The sequence below is a fragment of the Corvus brachyrhynchos genome, unplaced genomic scaffold (assembly GCF_000691975.1).
Source record: "Corvus brachyrhynchos isolate BGI_N302 unplaced genomic scaffold, ASM69197v1 scaffold209, whole genome shotgun sequence".
NCBI lineage: Eukaryota > Metazoa > Chordata > Aves > Passeriformes > Corvidae > Corvus > Corvus brachyrhynchos.
In genome coordinates this window covers 2,724,711-2,742,752 of record NW_008246056.1, presented here as the reverse complement: position 1 = coordinate 2,742,752, position 18,042 = coordinate 2,724,711, and the positions used below count along the sequence as shown (strand labels likewise).

Genomic DNA, 18,042 nt, shown 5'->3' with positions numbered 1-18,042 from the left:
ACCTGCCGGCGGCATCTCCCCTGGGAAGGGCTGCTGCCAAACCCTCTGTGCCTCCCTTTAATACTAAGGTCCCGGCACAAGTTTTCTATCCGTAAAGAATCCTGCTTGAGTAATGCTTCCAGGTTTAGCGGGGCTTGCTTGTTTTGAGGTTTTGGGGGGGGGCGGGGTTTAGTTTCTACTTTACTATCAGTAAAAAGGTAAACAAAATGCTATGTTGCCATTTCTGTGCTCAAGCCCGGTGCGTAGCAAGTGTGGCTCTTCTTCACTGTAATTAAATGGGATCAGCCTGTTGAAAAGGACAAGACTTCAATCTGCAGGCTACTGCCGATAGGGTCTACTATTTATAAGTGTGTAGCTTCAAGTGTTTGGTAAAGGCAGAGTTGAAGCTGACTTATAGTGTGGAGTCCCAAACTTCCCTAAGGGATAAACAGGACCTTCTCTTCTAAAGGGTAAGACTGAAATCTTACTGCAACAGAGAGAGGAATCAGGTGAAGGATTTCTCTGGAGTGGAGTTAGGAAGAATTCTAGCAAAACAGAGACTGGAGGCACAGCTTTTGTGATTCTTTTTTTTCCCCCCTTACCTCATTTGTCAGTAATTAGTACACAGGAATCGGCACATTCATACCTGCTGATATATCTGGCTGCTTCTTGCCTTAATGTGGCTTGTTTTGTTCCTGGTAATGTTTTTACCTGGTTCACCTATTTCTATTGCTTAGAGAGAAGGGGTGGGGGAAGTGAAGGTAGAAGTACTGTTCTTGAACTAGCAGGAAAACGAAAACCACCGTGGTGATGGTTTTGCACAATGGCCTTATTGCTAGGCAAGTTTTTTATTAGGAATGATGAGGAAAATGATCATTGTAAATGCTAATTGAAGATGGACTTATGTTGAAGTCCACCTCACGTGTCCCTGTTAATGGTCACCTGTGTAATTATGTTCACTTAAGCCTTTTTTTACAAAGATCCCGTTAGAAGCACTGTCTTATGCTTGCTCAGGCCATCCAAATGTCTGACTTCTAGGAATATGGGTAAAGGTTACTCAACTTTCTCTTTTCTCCTGGTCACAGGAAGCTTTGGCTCTCCTTGTTAAAAGGCTATTTTGTCATGGGTAGGAGTGGCTGATGATTGTTTCCTCTGATAGCGTCAGAGTACAGCATCTTGTAGAAATATTCGGGCTTCCGCTTGCTGGTGGGATGTACGTCAGCCCATCAACTGCCTCCTGTGACTCACCAGTGTAACTGGTTATTGTGTTTTCCTCTGCGCTTGTCCTACTCCTTGCCAGCCTTCCCTGCTCAGGCTTGCCAGTGACTGTGCCATGGATGTTCCGTGTCATGCTGTTGTCTGAGGGTCTTCTGGCCCACAGTGATACTTAGAGGAGACTGTAAATGTCTGCAGGAAATAGTATTTCTCTAGCACACTGTCTTAGGGGGAATGTATTGAACTTTCCCCCCTGGAACAATGTTGTTTTTAAGCTCTGTGCATACTCATCCACTTAGCAGCAGCCAGCTGGCCACAGAGTAAGTTTTTACTACCTCTCCTTCCCCAGCCTCTTGACCCCTCTGAGAGTGTTTGTCATGCTTCCTGGGCTTCTTCCTAATGTGGTTCAAGTAGGCCAACAGATTCCAAAGCTATTTTGCAGGGGAGGGAAAGGATGATGTTGAGGGAAGTAGTGGTATGGGCATTGTTTCTCAAAGCAGGCTGAAACGTGCAGTTACTGTTGGCGCTGTTTCTGTGTTCCCCCTGAACCCCTCCTGTTGACTTGTGTGAGTGCAGGGAGCTCTTGTAGCCAATGCCTTTGTGGTAGCAGGAAGTGTCTGTATGTGGTGATGTCCCTGTGAAACTAAACCTAAAAGCACAGCTATAAATACTGGTGCTGAACACTGTTTACTGTTCACTGTTGGGCCCTGAAACAATGTTTTTCTGTTCCTGTAAACAAGAATTCTTGGGAATGTATGTTGTACTAGGCAGAGTCCTTTCTTCTAGGTAATGTCTCGGTCATGTTAAGACTTCATGCTTCTAAATAAGAACATTTCCTACTAAAAAGTGTATTAAAGGAGGCCAAAAACTTCACTTCTAAAAGGGCAATGAGAAGTGGCCTGTTACTGAAAGTAGTAACAGCAGCAGTGCTACAGTGCACTGCTGTTGCCAGACGTTCTTACTTGAGGGGTGTATGAGAATGGCAAGACTACATGAGACTAAAGGTCTGGCTGGCTCTGTCATCTCCTTGTGAGTCTTTAGGAAAGAACACAGGTGTAGAGTAGATGAAGGTAACAATTTACAGTGTGCTCTTGCCTCTAGCAGAGTGGCTTGGACTTGTAAACTGGAGATTCTCTAGTCTGTTTTCCTTTTAATTGCCTCTTGAGTTCCTGCCACCCCCAAAACATGTATGTGAGGTTTTTAGCAAGCAACCATCTGTAGGTGACTGAACCCTTTTCAAGTAAGTACTGCACAGGTGGTTTAGGTAGTTGTGATCAAGCTGTGGTAAGTAGTAACAGCTCTTAAATTACAGAGGCTAAAACTCTTTTATTAGAGGTTTGAAAAGTACAAGTTTGTGGTGTCCACCCAGTTGCTGTGAGGTAAGGAGGAGTTGAACTGCCTCCATCAGTGTCGAGTTCCTTCTACACATTCCTGTAAGTTGGAGAAACAGGTTTTGCTAGATCCTATAAGACACTGCAGTGTGGTTTTTAAGTAGATGCTGTTTTACTGTTGAGACAGGAGCTTGCCTTGATCCTGAAAGCCACGGAACATGAAGTTGGTCACTTTATAACTAAGCAATCACAGATTATCTTAGCAGCAGGTGTACTAAAAAATAAAATGTCTTGTGGGGTCTTACTTGGTTAGCATGATGCTGACAATGCAAGAAAGAGCTTTTCCAGAGTAAGGATGTGCTGCCTTTCCACTTGAGAGGGTTGCACAGTACTTCCTACATCATCTTTGGGCTTTTCTGGTTTCCAAGGAAGAAAGAAGGGCAAGTTTAAGTGAAAGAGAGGAATTTTAAACAGCTTCCTTCAGCTGTGTTTCATGTCTAGCTACTAACCTAAAGAGAACTGAAGAATGGCAGTGGGATTTTCAGGTTTGCTGCCCATTTCTGGGATAAGAAATAAAAAAAGGGTTGGATGGTCAGCTCTGAAAATAGAGCTAGGCTTTGTGCTGTGTGGTAAACTTGTGGCTGAAAAGCAGTGTGTTAAAGCACTGTGTCTTGTTACTGCATTAGAATAAACTGAACTGGGAGGTGAAGGCACACTTTGAGTGTTAAGGAAACAGAGTAAGTCTGGTTGCAACTTCATATGTAATTATAGAAGTATTTTTATAATGTTACTGTGCTTTATGTTTTAGATTAACTTCTTTAACTTTCTTTCCAGCCACCAAAGTTCTTGGTACAGTCAAGTGGTTCAATGTCAGAAATGGATATGGCTTTATCAACAGGTATGTTTAAATTCTGATAATTGTATTTATGCTGTACTAAGACTCGTGGTACATGTGATAGGCCATGTATTACTAATTGTAACAGAGGTCTGAGGACCTGACTACAAGTTCATGCAGTTGATAGCTTAGGCCAGGCACTCAGCAAACTCTTTCTTAAACACCTCAGCCCTCAATCAAAGGTTGTGTGTATGGGGAGAAAACAGAAAGGGTCAAACTCAGTACAGATTTGGTCTGTTACCTGTTTCTCATGTTTACTTCACTACACTCTTAATAAGTTGCATGTTCTTTAGTAACTGCCTGGCTTTTTTTGAAGGCCTGAGAAAGGTAGGAGGATGAGGGGAAATACTTTCAGGTAAACTTAGTGTTAAATGGTTGGTCAGAATACCTCTTGTGGATACTCATTGAGATTCTCTGATAGTGCCTCACGGAAAATATGCTAGGGCTGTGTTTCATAGAAATTCTGTCTTTGAATCTTTTGGTTTTTTCCTTCTTCTCTGGGCACAAACAAACCTCTGAATAACATTGAGAGTCCAAACAGCTGTATGTGAGACTGATCATACTGCAACCTTATGTGCAGAAGACCCATGCTTCCAATTTACTGGAGGAAGCTCTGGGTTTTAAGGCTGAAATATCTTTGGGGTTGAGGGGCTTAAATGTCTTATGTGCTTTTTTGAGGAATGAAACTCCTGCATGCTGAACACTTGTCTTCCAAAAATCATACCTGGCAAGTTATTTCACTCTACAAGTCCTTGAGCTGTTACACATCAGGTAGATTTGGGTAAGTTGGACAGTGCAGAAAGGGGTAGAAGACCCCATGTGCATGGATCTGAAGCCAGTTGTGGTATTAATCTCAGTCTCTGGAGATTATTATCCAGGGTTCCACAAGATTGGAAGAAAAGTTTTAATTAGAAGTCCTCTTAAAGTCTGTAATAGCAGTTGATGTAAGAGCCTTCTGCTGGTTATGGTGTAGTAACTTAGTGTTCTTCCTAACATGAAATCTACTGTTGCTTCAATCCAGGACAACAAGTTTGGGATTATGCATTATCTTCACAAACTCTTTGACCCACCTGTTCTGTTCAGAGAGAAGGAATTGAGTGAACAGATGGCAGGGCTTAGGCTCTTTCTTATTGTGTGGGAACACAGATTCAAGGTCTCAGACTTATCTTCGTGTTTTGCATGTGGAAGCCTGAGCTGTCTGGCCTAATCCAGAAAACCTCACATTCATGTCTGGGTTTTCCTCCTGTGGACTCTCCTAACACCTCTTGTGCCTGGTTGCCTTGAGTTTCACTGAAAGGAGATCTGTTAACAGCTGTGGCCAGTCTTGTTTGACCTCTGGGGTAACAGCTCAGGTTGCAGTCCCTCTGGAAGTGTTTTTGGGGAGTTAGAGTAGTGAAAAACAAGCAGTCCAGTCATTAACTCTGCCCTGCATAAAAAGAAAACACTGAATGTTTGCCAGAAGATTATGGAGAACCTCCCCCATCCTCTCACGCTTTTGAAGACCCAGGAGTCCTTTCTGTTCTCAAGCAAATGACCACAGAAGTTCAGAGCAGGGTTTTGGTAGCATAGGCTTAGACAGAATGTATGGAATTCAGGGCATGTGCTACAGGCTGAGAGAAGGAGGGTTTCACTTGAAAAGCGAGGAATTTCTAGTTAAGTCTCCTTAGTCTAAACTCTTACGACTTCTCACTTTCTTTTCACAGAAATGATACAAAAGAAGATGTGTTTGTTCACCAGGTAAGACAGCAGTGATTGTGCTTAGAGATGTGTACTATGATAGGTTTCTAATGCAGCTTCCTTCAACAGCTACCCAACCTTGTCCTGGCTTCTCCTTAGAATATTTTCTGCAGATAACTTGAGTGGATGTGCATGTTGAAATTTTCAGGGAGAAATATTAGGTTGTTTTCCTTCTCTGTGAAGGGCTAGGTATTTTAATCCTTCTTAACCCCTTTTGTCTGCTCCAGTTGGAACACTAAAGATGTTTTTTTGGTGTGGTTTTTGTTTGGTTGTCTCCCCTTGGTGAGGTGACTGGTCTGAATATCTTTCTACTTGGTGTCTGTCCTTCCCCTATTTCCTCATGCTCCTTGTGTCCTTTGTTTCTTCCTACCCTCTTTTTGCAGGTCTGTTCTGTCTGCCCTCCCTGGTATTGGAGAGAAAGTGATCTAGTCTGGCTCTTGACCAGCCTGGGTTGCCATCAGCTGTTTCTGCACGAGGCAGCTGCTCTTAGGAAGAAGAGAAGGAAGGCTGTGTGCCAAGTGTGCCCAAGCAGAGAGAGCTTGCCCAGCGGCTTGTTATTGGTTAGCTTTCCTTGGGCTGTCAGGAGGCTGTTCTAAGTTTATACTGTGACTCTCAGGTTGCAGGCAAATAATGGCAAGACAGAGGCTGCTGTCTCCATGCTGATGTCAACTGATTAGTTGGCTTAGATCTGGTTTTGCATCATTCACCAGAAACTGCAATCTTGCCCCTAGAGTTTGTCCTGTATAAAATGTCTGCAGGCTCATGTGATCTTTGAAATCATGCACTTTCTCTGTGGCATAAGTGACACTATTTCTATCAAATGTAACCAGGAAGTTTGTTTCAGAGCTGGTCACAGAGGATTGGGATATGTACACATATCCTTAGCTGATGAATCAACACGGAGAGTTAGTTTAGTTCCTGTGTTTTGATGACTAAATAGTGGTAACTGTTTCTCTGGGTCATAGGGTGTACCCCTGTTAGCTGAACCTGGCTGAAGCTGGGAGGGGATAAGTCTAGTGCCTGTTACGAGTAAAGATGATGTCGGTAAGTGTGCACAGTACACATTCCTGGTTCGGCTGGTGGACTTGAGAGCAAGAGCTTTCAATGCATATACCAATTTTCAATGGTCATTTTCCTTCCTTAGCAGCCTGTGCTGTGGGCATGCTGACACATCTGTGGTCTGATGGGATTGTGTCCAGAGGAGGGTGGGAAGAGTTCTGGAAGAGAAATGTGTTCTGGATAGGCAGCACTGCCTTAAAGACAAATGAGGTTTCCTTGATACTTGTGAGACACTGTCCCGGAAAATGGCTGTTGTTCTGATGACAGATAATATGGATTAGTGTTGTTCTGCTTGGGAAGGCTGCCAGCTGAGACCCAAACAGAAAGCTAGTGTTATCTGTGCTGTTTTGTCTCCTTTACCTGTAGAGAAGATTATTCCCCTAAATGTAAACTGGTGGGTGTGTGTGGAGGGGGTGGAGGTGGGCACTTCCCACCTCCTGTGGCTGAAGTCCTTTTGGGGTGAGCAAAACTGGCTTTGTTTCAGAAATACCACATCATGTGCAGGCCTGCATCGGATTAACCCTCCTGGCAGGCTGAGCATGGCAGAGTAGATGCTTCTAGTGCTGCTCTGGCTTGGCTGCAGTCGAATGTTCCTCATCCTGTACATGGATGTGCTCGCTCCCAGAGCCTGGGATGTTCTGGCCAGAGCTCCTGATGGGGCTGTCCGCAAGGGAGGCAAATCCATGCTGTGAGCAAACATCCTGCTTCAAGCTCCCTCTGCACTGATAGTGCCTGCTCTGCCCCTCCCTCGTGCCTGGGAGGAGCTGGATTACACTCCTAATCCCTTCAGAATAAGGCTGACCTAGTTGAATAGATAGAGCTTCCTCCCTGCCTCCCCTGCGTGCATCCGCATGGGGAGGGAACGGCGATCTCATGATTGGAATGGGGGTTAGTGCTTGGTGTCTGGCTATTGGATGCTATTTATAACTAGTACAGATTAAAATGCTTTTCTTTTTAGGGCATGCATGGCTTGCTTTGAGTTAACCCTTTGTCTTGCAGGGGCCCCAGGCAGTGTTTTTGGGAAGGGCAGTTCTTCACCTTGCCTGGTTGGTTGGTGCAAGGTGCTGTCCAGGGCGCTGTGTCAGTCAGCTACAGGTGCTGTGAGCAACAGGGATCCATCTGCCTCGCGGGCTGCAGTGTGTCTTGCAATTTAACACCAGGAAAAGTGTCAGCAGCCAGGGAAGTTCCATTTAATTAGAGTTTAAATCAATGAGCAGTGAGGAGTTGTTAATCTCTCTTTCTCTTGACTTCACTGGCATGAGTTGATTGTGCACAGCCTGGAGTACCTGCACCAGTAATTGGAGTAACAAATTCTGGCTGTTTCTGGGACAATGCTGGATGTGCTGATGATGTGATGGTATGAGCATCTGGAAAGAACTCTTTCAAACAAGAACCTGAACTAGCTCTGAAGGCTCTTGTAGCTGCGTGTTAGTCAGTGTCCCCATGGGAAAGGAAAGGCTTTGTTGTTGAGTGTTGTCTGTTAATATGAAACATCTGTCTTCTGAGTTAGAGAAGCTGGAGCCTGCAGGATGCTGGTAAACAGTAACAGGGAGAATAGTGCTCTCTCCCCTCTGGATACACAGAGTAAAAGTCTTTTCATCAAGCTTAGAGCTTAGGCTTGTTAGAGGCTTATTTCAGCAGTGTTTATCTGCAGCTGAAGTAGTAAAGCTGTATATTTTCTGCTTGGATTTCTAGGATTTACATGAAATTTTCCTGATTGCCTTTATAAAACAAGCTCCAGCCTACTGCAGCCTCTATCTCCTGTTGGCAATTGCAGATCTGGAATCTCGAAGTTTCTGGCCATAAAGCTGGGAACAGAACAAGTGGAATACTGTTGCTTTTATCTTCCATTATGCTATTTGAAGGATATCTGAGGAGCTTCATCAATCTTAAGTAAACTCTCTGCTGAAAAGAAATTTATTAGTCCTTTCTTCTTCTGTGCTTACAAGGAAGGGGAAGGAGTTTGAAATACAGCTTATTGACATCTGTTGTATGCAAAGCACAAGTCTTCTACGAGTTTTAGTCAGTTGTTTCAGTACAAATAGTACTAAATCATTAACTTTGCTGCAGATTAAGTGTTTTAGTACTAGTATATAACATTTATGGAAAAGCAAACACCTCTTTCTGATTTTTTAGAAATGGGACAGTTACACTAAAAGGTCAGCAGAAAGCAAACAAAGTTATCTGAGCTAATTGTGGAGTCTCTGCTTGCTAAAGTAATTCCCAAAGGAATTGACTTGAACAGCTCATTCTGTTTCTGTATTTAAAAAAAAATAAACCTCTTGGGATGTTTTTGCTAATAATAGTATGTACACTCTTGCATCCATCCTTAGGCTGTTCAGGGATGCTACAGGATACAGGGAAAGGTATGGCATGAATGACATGCTGGTCTGTCGCCTGAAACACAAAGGAGACTCTATTCAGCAGCAAGGAAAATAGGTTTCCTAGACTAGTCAAGATGGGCTTTAAACTGAATAAATTTTTCTTTCAGGTGGAAATATTTTTGGGCTGTTGTTGGCTGAATGTTGTTGCTATGTGAAGGTAACAGCTCCATTGATGGTCATGCTGCAGTTTTTCTTGAACTGCAGACAGATAGGGCAACTGGCTCTTCTGTTTCTGCCCTACGTCCCATTTCTTAAGCCGGATTTATGCCCTATGTTTCCACGTGTGTTTCTCTCTGCTGGCTCTGCACCTCCCTTCTTCCTGCTAACTAAAGATTCCCAGACCAGGAAACTTAATGTGAATTGCTATTTAATAATCTAATGCAAGCTAATAATCTTTCAGTAAGAAAATAGCTACTGGATTAGCTTGTACAATGCATGTCTTGGTCTTTTCTCCCTGACATCTTCCAGTTCATGAAGCTTTGCCTAATGAACAGATTGTAGGCTTGTCTTGCTAACAGCCTGTTGTGGAATCCTAGAAATACTCCACAGAGTACAAGGTATCTGTAGTTGACAGACTGAAAACTGCTCCTGGGGGTTTGAGTGTTCCTGTGGGTCTGAGGAGGTGTACAACTGGCTTTGATCCAAACCCATGTTGTTATTTTTATATAACAATAATAGTATTATTTATAGCTATTATTGTGGTGCTTTGTGGCTTCTGTCCAGGAGATGGCTAAAATTGCATTTGTCTGTTCTGGTACTATTGTTGTGTTATATAGTAGGAACATATAACCTGAGTTATACTGGGGTCTCCTTTATGATACTTAGATAAAATGCTAATTCATGTTACACCAGAGTTAGAGTAATTCTTTCCTAGTTACCATGACTTGCCATGATACCATATAATTAATGCTTCTACAAAAATGCTCTGGATCTTAAGTTCTCTCTAGATGGTCTACAGGTCTCCTAATGACTGAAGGCAGGGGTCACACTTGCTGCTAGAGCTGCCTTGGTACAGCTTGGAGGAGATCAAACACTCAGTATGAGCTCTATTCATGCAGGAGATTTGTAATAATTTCCATATTCAGTATGCTGGACAGAGCAGATCCTGGGGCAGCTGCTGATTTATAAACTCATAAATAGTGAGAAAAGAGGAAACCTTGAACTGGGTATTGGTGGGCCTGTGAAATAAGAGACGTCTATGTATTTGAAATATCTTGGTGTGGTGACTGCTCTCGTGTGTAGAGTTGGAATTGTAGCAGAAAAATACTGCCCTTCCCTCACCTGTGGGGCTATGAATGTGTAAGATAAGTAACATAAAATAATATATTTTTATGTATCTTCTTCCTTTCAAGACGGCCATAAAGAAAAACAATCCACGGAAGTACCTGCGCAGTGTTGGTGATGGAGAGACTGTAGAATTTGATGTGGTCGAGGGAGAGAAGGTGAGAGATAATGGAGCCTCAAGGTGTGGTCCAACAGAGTTAACATCACACAGAACCTTAGCTGTGTCTCTAGTGTCTCCATCTGATGTGTTTATCCCTGGGTAGATGGCATTCATACAGCTTTTCTGGGGGAGATCTGTTTTTTTAAAGACTTCATTAAGACATATTTCTAGGTACGTATCAAAACTCTACAAGTAAACCGCATCCTAGCGTGTCTAGAATCTGCAATTGTTACTTGATAGAACATTTGAAGCCTACAGCCTGCCCAGTAATTACTAACTGAGGCATATATGGCCCAGAAGAATTTGTCTTGGAGTGTGGTAGCTTAATAACTGTAAGAGCTTTCAATTTCCTTATGCTTCTTTCTTGAACATTTTTGAGGGTTATGAGGTTTTGGGGTTTTTTTTGTCTCTGTAATCAGTTACTTCTTGCTTCCTCCTCTGAACTCAGCCTGTTAGATAGGATTTCAGTATCTTAACTCATGATGATACCTCTTGGTTAAGGGGTTGGGAATAACAAACCTGCTTTTGCACTATGTGGGAGAAAGGAATCACTGTAGCTTAGAACTTAGGCAAAAAAGCCTCTTCCCTGTTGCAACTTCTCCCTGTAGATGGTTGTTCTTTTCTTACACCCCCCTGGCTGCCTTTCTTTTGTCCTTTTAGGGTGCAGAAGCAGCTAATGTCACTGGCCCAGATGGAGTCCCCGTGGAAGGCAGCCGCTACGCTGCAGACCGGCGCCGCTATCGACGGGGCTATTTTGGCCGACGCCGGGGACCACCTCGGAGTGTGAGTTCAATTTCCCTGCATTGCTGCCGCCACACACAATGCAGGCAGGGCTGTTTCTCATCTGACTGTCTGAGGCACTTCTGACTGTGCAACATAGGTCTAATAAACTTTCAAGTTATGGTGTACAAAGCATCTTGACAAAAACAGAACAGATTGATGTTGCAAAGTGGATAAGTAGTATAAGGCTGTTGTAAACTGAGAAGTGTAATTTTTTTGAGTTCTGAATCTCTCAGTTACACCTTGACTGCTGTCAAATGCTGCCTGTTCCTACTATCTATCCTAGTTCCTTTGGATGTTTATTTATCCTGATCAGTTTTATACATGAGAGAACATCACAGATGATTGTGGGTTTTTTAATTGAGTATGGTCGTGGTGGTTAAAATGGCTGTGCAGAATGGGAAGGATACATGTCAAACTGAATGTAGACTACCAAGGGCTGTCAGGAGGCTACAGCTTTTCCTTCCTACTGGATCGGATGCAGAAGATGCACTTCTTTGTCTAGATCTCTTGTTAAATTCCTTCTTTTAAAGGGAGGAATACAGTGGGAACTGTAAGTCATGTAACATTTTGTGAAACAGACATTACTGGTGGCTGGCATTTGAAATACAAACCACAAAAAAAAAAACACTACCCAAAAAAACCAACATGCAGCTTTATCAATTAACAACTAAAGGGGAAAGATAACCACTGTATCTCTGAAAGGTTGAAAAGACTGTGTAGAAAGAGTGATGTGAGGTAATACAATTTTTCTATCTTAAATTTTCTTGATGTTTTTGTGGGGGTTCCCTGTGGAATGGGGCTTTGTGTAGAATGTGAAGTGACCTGTGTCAAGTTTCTGTGTGATGTCTTTGTTAGCTTTCCAAATTCAGAAGTGTCCTGATCAATAGCTGCCTCTCCATAACACATTTACCCCTTACAGTGCATTGTCATTATTGAAATGCACTAAATATGCATCAGAAAGAAATGTTTCTAAGAAGAACAGCTTCTTAGTCTGTGAGGAGCAGGGGCAGGACTGTTGGCTCTTGTTTTGTCCTCATTCTAACTTTGCCCAAATTAAAGCCTTTTGAGAATCTGCTGCTGCTTTTTACTCAGTATGCTGGGGTTTCTGTCCTGATATATTGTTTTTGAGCTTGCATTTAGGGTTATGGTTACTATACTGCCTGTCAAATATAACACTTTTGTTTTCTTTTGGTGGCAGGGAGGTGAGGGAGAAATCAAGGATGGGGTCACAGAAGGAGGGCAACTTCAGCAAGTGCACAGGAATCCTACCTACCGTCCCCGCTATCGCAGGTCTGTACAGTTCCTCTGCTCAGTTACACAGATGCTTTTGTGTTCTATACAGGCTTCCACGTGTGGGAACACCTACACAAATGGTAGGGACAGTGAGAAGCATTTTGATTACTAGGAGAAATTTGTCTCATGTGCTTGTATGTTCAGAATCATAATGGCCCAGAAAAGGCAAAGAATTCTTTGCATGCCATTACTTTTCACAACTGAGCAGCGTATTGAAGTGAGTTGCAGGGTCCGTGTCCTCCCAGCTGAACACTCATTCTTTCCTGGACAAGCAATAACCCAAATCCTTGATCTGGGATGGTGCTCATGGGTGAAAACTGTGTGTGAGCTGGTAAATGTGGAATTGCAGCCCAGAAAGCCACCCACATCCTGGGCTGAAGTCAAATTCCAGCACTGGATTTAGAGATGAACTACAGAAATGATGTAATCCTCATTTTTCATGTGCATGTCTGTTCAAAAACAAAGAGGTAAATAACAGTGCAAGAGCAGCAACAAGCTGAATTTGATAGGGATAATAAGGTTGTTCTTAATTGTAATGACTTGCCTGTTCCATGCACAATGGATCCATCATTTTGGAATCTGGGTCTAAAACCACAAGCCTTCCACCTCTACTTTGAGCTTTTCTGTTTATGAATATTCATGTTCAATTTGGCTCTTTTATCTAGGACTGTGGGAAATGGGATACCGCTGATGCTTGCTGCTTGTTGGCATTTGAGCTGAATAAATTTAATTCCTGAAAGTCTTCATTAGTTTTGGGGAGTCAGAGATAGCACCATAGCAAGTCCAGTGAGTCTTTTGCACGTCATGTGGCTGAATCACAGGCTGAGTAACTTGTCCATGACTAATGGAAACTTGAGAGTTCCTGATGCATTTTTCCTGTGAGAGGAATGGTACGTCCTATCAGTGAGAAATGCTTCTGTTTGAGTTCACAAAGTATTGCTTTTGTTTACAGGCACTAAATCCAATCACACTAGTGCTTTTGTTATGTTCCTTTGGAAAAGCTAAATTGGCTTTTGGGACTAGGTAGCTGTGGATTAGCTAATGGGAATTCAGCTGTGTTTGGACAGTTTATAAACATACTTTGTTTATACTGGAAATGAGGTGAAATGCTCTGTATGCATCAAGAACATGGACTTGGTAGCTTACTGTTAATGAAGTCCAGCTCACCTGTGATAGGCGCTTTTCCTAAATGGTTAAGAGGGACAACATGAGGCAAAGAGGAAAGATCCAGGAATGGTCTGCAGGTAGAAGTGAGGAGGCTTGCAGGAACTGCACCATAAATGAGGAGTAGAACTGGGCTGGTATATTGCCATGCCAAGGCTAACTTAGCACAATCAGCCCGTGTGGCCACTACTGGCTTGTTTCTTCTCCTAGCCAGCAATTCAAAAGGTCTCACAGCATCTGCGTTGCAGGATACAGTAGAATATGGTGATGGAGCTTCAGCAGGGAAGAGACAACCACCTTCCTTGTCTTTTCTTTCCAGTTATATGCCAGCCAAACCCCAAAGGGATGGTCTGTCAGTGCTCAAAACTGTTGAGGATGATACTTGGTTATGGAAGGTTTTGCTGGGTTATAATTACTGTAGTTTAGCCTTTCTTGGGCTTCTTTCATACTTAACACCTCTTTCTGCCCCGTCAGAGGGCCCCCTCGCCCACGCCCTGCCCCGGCGACTGGAGAGGCTGAAAACAAGGAAAACCATCACGAGGCCAATGCCATGAGCCAGCAGCCGCTGCGCCGTGGCTACCGGCGCCCCTACAACTACCGCCGCCGGCCGCGCCCTGCCAGCGCTCCAGCACAGGAGGGCAAAGAGGTAGGGACACCAAGCTGCTCAGAGCCACAAGCACCTCTCCTGGGAGCAAAGGCTGGGAGAATTGGGATGGTTCAGCCTGAAGAAGAGAAGGCTTCAGTGTGACCTCATTGTGGCCTCCCAGTGCCTGAAGGGAGAGATGGGGAAAGACTGTTGCAAGGGCATGGAGTGACAGGACAAGGGGGAATGAGTTAAAATTGAAAGAGTAGGTGTAGATTGGATATGAGGAAAAAAATTCTTCCCTGTGAGGGTGGTGAGGCCCTGGCACAGGTTGCCCAGAGAAGCTGTGGCTGCCCCATCCCTGGAAGTGTCCAAGGCCAGGCTGGATGGGGCTCTGAGCAACCAAGGGATCCCTGCCCATGGCAGGGGGTTGGAATGAGGTGCTCTTCGAGATCCCCTGCCAACCCAAACCATTTTATGACTCTGTGTGGCAGAGACTGAGGTAAGGGGTGAATGCTCAAGACCTTCTGCCCTGTGTGAGTTTTTAATAAGTGAATTCATGTACTGGGTAAGTCTGATGACCAAATCTGATGTGCTGATGTCCTTGTCCGCTTTTTCTGACCTTCTTGGAGAATAAGCACCGTATCTTAAAAGAAACCACCAGTGGGATAGGGATTGCTTCTGGATAGTTCTTAATTGGGGGTCAGACTGTGACAACTTTTTTTTTGAAGTGGAAGCAGTTGTGTTTCCCACTTCCTTAAACCTTAATTCTGTATGTAGCATGAGAGATGGATTTGAATGCTCTAGGTCTATTTCTTGAACTGTTTGAACCAGATGATTTCAGGAAACTTTTTTGCAAACACAGCTTCTACTTTATTGAGGAAAGATTTTTTTCATCCAGTGTCTACTTCAGGTGTTCCCTTGACAGAATCTGCTGGGTAATACTCAATTACAGGAAATTCAAGAAAAATGAATCTCCAGAAAACACTAAAGTTTAGTGTTTGTTTTAAGACCTGGGTTATGCTGGCTGTACCACTGAATAGAGGAAGGGTGTGGAGGTCAGCCTTTTCCTATAATAAGAGTTTGTTGTGTCTCAGACAAAGGTAACTGAAACACCTGCTGAAAATCCTGCTCCAGTGACAGAGCAGAGTGGTGCTGAGTAATGTCCGGCTCCCCAGGCACCTTTACCATCGCTGAGGTAAGGAGTATGGCTAGTTCCTGTTTTCCAATGGAAGCAGTGTTGTGTATGCTCCTAGGGTTCTGGCCACATCCCCTTATGTATGGCTTGGTATTTGTGATAAGTTCTGAGAGTGCTCTATAGGCAAACCAAGATGCTGCTTTTCTCTTCTTTCTCTCCTCTGCCTCTGTGTTTGTCACAAAGTAAGTTTTGCTTTATAATTGATTTCTTTTTTTCTTGGAAGCTCTCTGATCTGTATAGTAATAGCATCTGCTGATGAGTTATTTTATTTTTGAAAGATCCTGATTATGGGCAGGATAGGCCAGTTATGCTTATCCTGACTGTTGTAACTATCTTTTCATTTGACATCTTGTCTGTTTAATGAGAGAGTGAAACTTAAACTGCATTGCTTTTTTTAAATTTGGCTCTTCAACAGGTGTCCTAAAATACAACTCAAAAGTAACACCAAAGAAACACACAAGCAATAAATTATCAACAGTGATGACGAAAGCAAAGATTTGAAATACCAAAATGTAAAAGAAAACAAAATTTACCAGCAGCTGAGATCCAGGGAACGCCTACAAGATAGATGCATGAAGAGAGAAAGAGAGCGAGATTCAGAAAGAACAACCTCCCTAGTTTCAACAGCAACTGTGGGGCTTTTTGTTTTTTGGGTTTTTTTTCCCTAGAATTTCACTGTTTTGCTAGTATTGAATTTTTTCAATTTTTCTTTTGGTATCAAACTGAAAAGGGAAAAAAAACCAACCAAAGAACTAAAATTGAAATAAAATGCTTTTTTTATTGGATGCTGGTGCTAAACCTCCCAAGTGTGAGTTTTTTTTTTTTTCTGTGCCAGTCCTGTTCACTGCAGGACATGGGGAGGACAAACTTCCGCGTTCCTTGTTAAGATCTATTTGAAACTGTGCAGCATGGGTGACGTTCCTCACAAATAAAAGTGATTTCAACTACCAAAAAACTCTGGTTTAGTGTGTTTTTTCATGTTAGCTTTTAAAATAATTCATTATTTTAATCTTGTTCCTTTGGCATTTATATGGGAAGAGAGCTGCCTCTTTAGTGTGTCCTGCTGGATGATACGTGAGCATGGTTAGGTGGATATACTTCAATACAAAACAACTTCTGCAAAGAAATCACAAAACAGAGCTATAACTTACTCTGTCCTCTCTTCTCTTCTGGCTCTAATAATGTTTAATGGTTGGATTTTCTTGTTACTGTCTTGTCGCAGGAGTTTGGGGGATGTGGAGTGAGTTCCTGGAATGGTTTTATCCTCATCTGTTTGGGTAGGCTTTTGTGTTCTGTAAACAGTAGAATCCAAGTTTTGAGACTCTTCTGCTCAAGAAGGACACTGTTTTAATAACTACCACTTTATGCAAGCTTCTGTTCTGAGTAATGTTTGACTGGCTTCTCCACTCTCTTAGTGCAAACCAGTAAAATCTCAGTACCTGTGCCACCTTGTGTTAATGAGCAAAGTACTGAGCTGTCTTGCTAACATCAGTGGTTTTCTAATATTCTTCCCTAAAACTTGGCTGTCTTCCAGGTGTTACCAGTCTACTTCCAGCTCTTGAATATGGGTGCATATCTTTTGTCCTTCATTGTCTAGTCCAGTGTTTCTCACATTCCTGTCTTGCAGTTGCTATTCCCAAACCTTAGATAAGTATGTTTGTTTCTCAAACAAATATTCCTGTTACTCTTCAAGAAATAAGCAGAGAGTACAGGGCATAATTACACACAAAAGCCCTTTGCTTCCAGCTTCTGGGAAGGTGAGGAAGGACCCTCACACCCTGTTGCCGTTGCCTTGGGGAGAGGGAGGGTAACAAGAGGCTTAGTGGTGCATGAGTTGCACTGCCTGCAGCTGATTGAATTGCAAGGGATTAGCAACCTCTAATGAGTTGTGAAGTGAAAGCCAGAGGCTTGCTTGAGGAAGAAGTTTTTACTTGGAAGATGAAGAAATACGTCTGTTTTGACACAAAATAAAATGTAATAAGGTGAGGAAAATATAAGGAATGGCACCTTTTAAAAATTCTTAAGCAGGATAGATCTTACTAGGCTTAAATTTTGTTCAGAACTAAATGCTCAGGCACATTGGGGAGAGGTTGGTAATTTCATCGTAACAGGTGCAAGATATTCATCAATACTGAAACATTACTGCAGAATTTGTCATAAAAAACTACTTGAACTGCCTTCAATAGGTATTTTTTCTTAAAGCGATTTGACAGGCTAAAGAGAATTTTCTTAATCTCTGCAAAAATGTAGGTCAGATTGGATCAAGTTAACAAAAGTACCTAACTAGCTTTTTTTTTTTTTTTTTTTTAAAAATGGAAGGAGAAACTGAAGGAGAAGTGCAAGGAGTGTCCTATCATTGAGTTCTCTTTGTTACTTCTGTCCTGCCTCTGTACTAAGAACGTTTGCATAAAACAAAAGCTAGTGACTGACATAACCTACTTGATCCCTCAATTCCCTGGTTATGAAAATACAAGCTTCACTCTAGCAAAGTTTAAAGCACTTACTAAAATTACATTTTTAGATGTCTTGGGCTAGTTCTAAATTGTTCCTTTACTAGGCCACTTGTGCTCTTGTTAGCTGAATTTGGCAGGAAAAAAAAAAATAAAGTTGGTGCTCAATAATGAGGGTCATTTCTCTTGGCAGCTGGTGCTTATATACCTGTAAATAAGGCTATGGGTTATTTTCAGATGAGGGCTTAGTTTAAGTTTTGTTGGTTTGGTTTCTTGAAAAGACATTTAGCTCCATGGATTTTGAATTTGCAGAGCAGGTAATGTGCTGCAAAGACAGTCCCTGTGGCTTGTGGACTTTTGAGGAGGATAAAGAAAGGAAGAAGAAAGTTTTGTAGGCCTTTGTGCACTGTTTCATTTGAACATAATTGCAGTTCAAGGCACTCACAGTCTGGAGGGATACACGTCCTGTAAGCTTCTGTATCCATGGGAGGACTACACAGGTGCAACAAATGCCTTGGAAGTGAAAC

At 42.7% G+C, this 18,042-nt stretch overlaps 1 protein-coding gene across 1 annotated transcript; it reads left to right on the top strand.

Annotated features, from left to right (window-relative positions):
• Nucleotides 1-3,331: 3,331 nt before the first annotated feature.
• Nucleotides 3,332-16,020, top strand: YBX3 (Y-box binding protein 3; the record flags this gene model as incomplete). Its single annotated transcript, XM_017745753.1, has 8 exons — nt 3,332-3,423; nt 5,124-5,157; nt 9,953-10,042; nt 10,705-10,827; nt 12,026-12,117; nt 13,759-13,930; nt 14,965-15,065; nt 15,481-16,020. Coding segments are annotated over 7 exons (669 nt in total), but the record flags the coding sequence as incomplete, so codon positions are not given.
• Between the last annotated feature and the right edge of the window lie 2,022 nt (nt 16,021-18,042).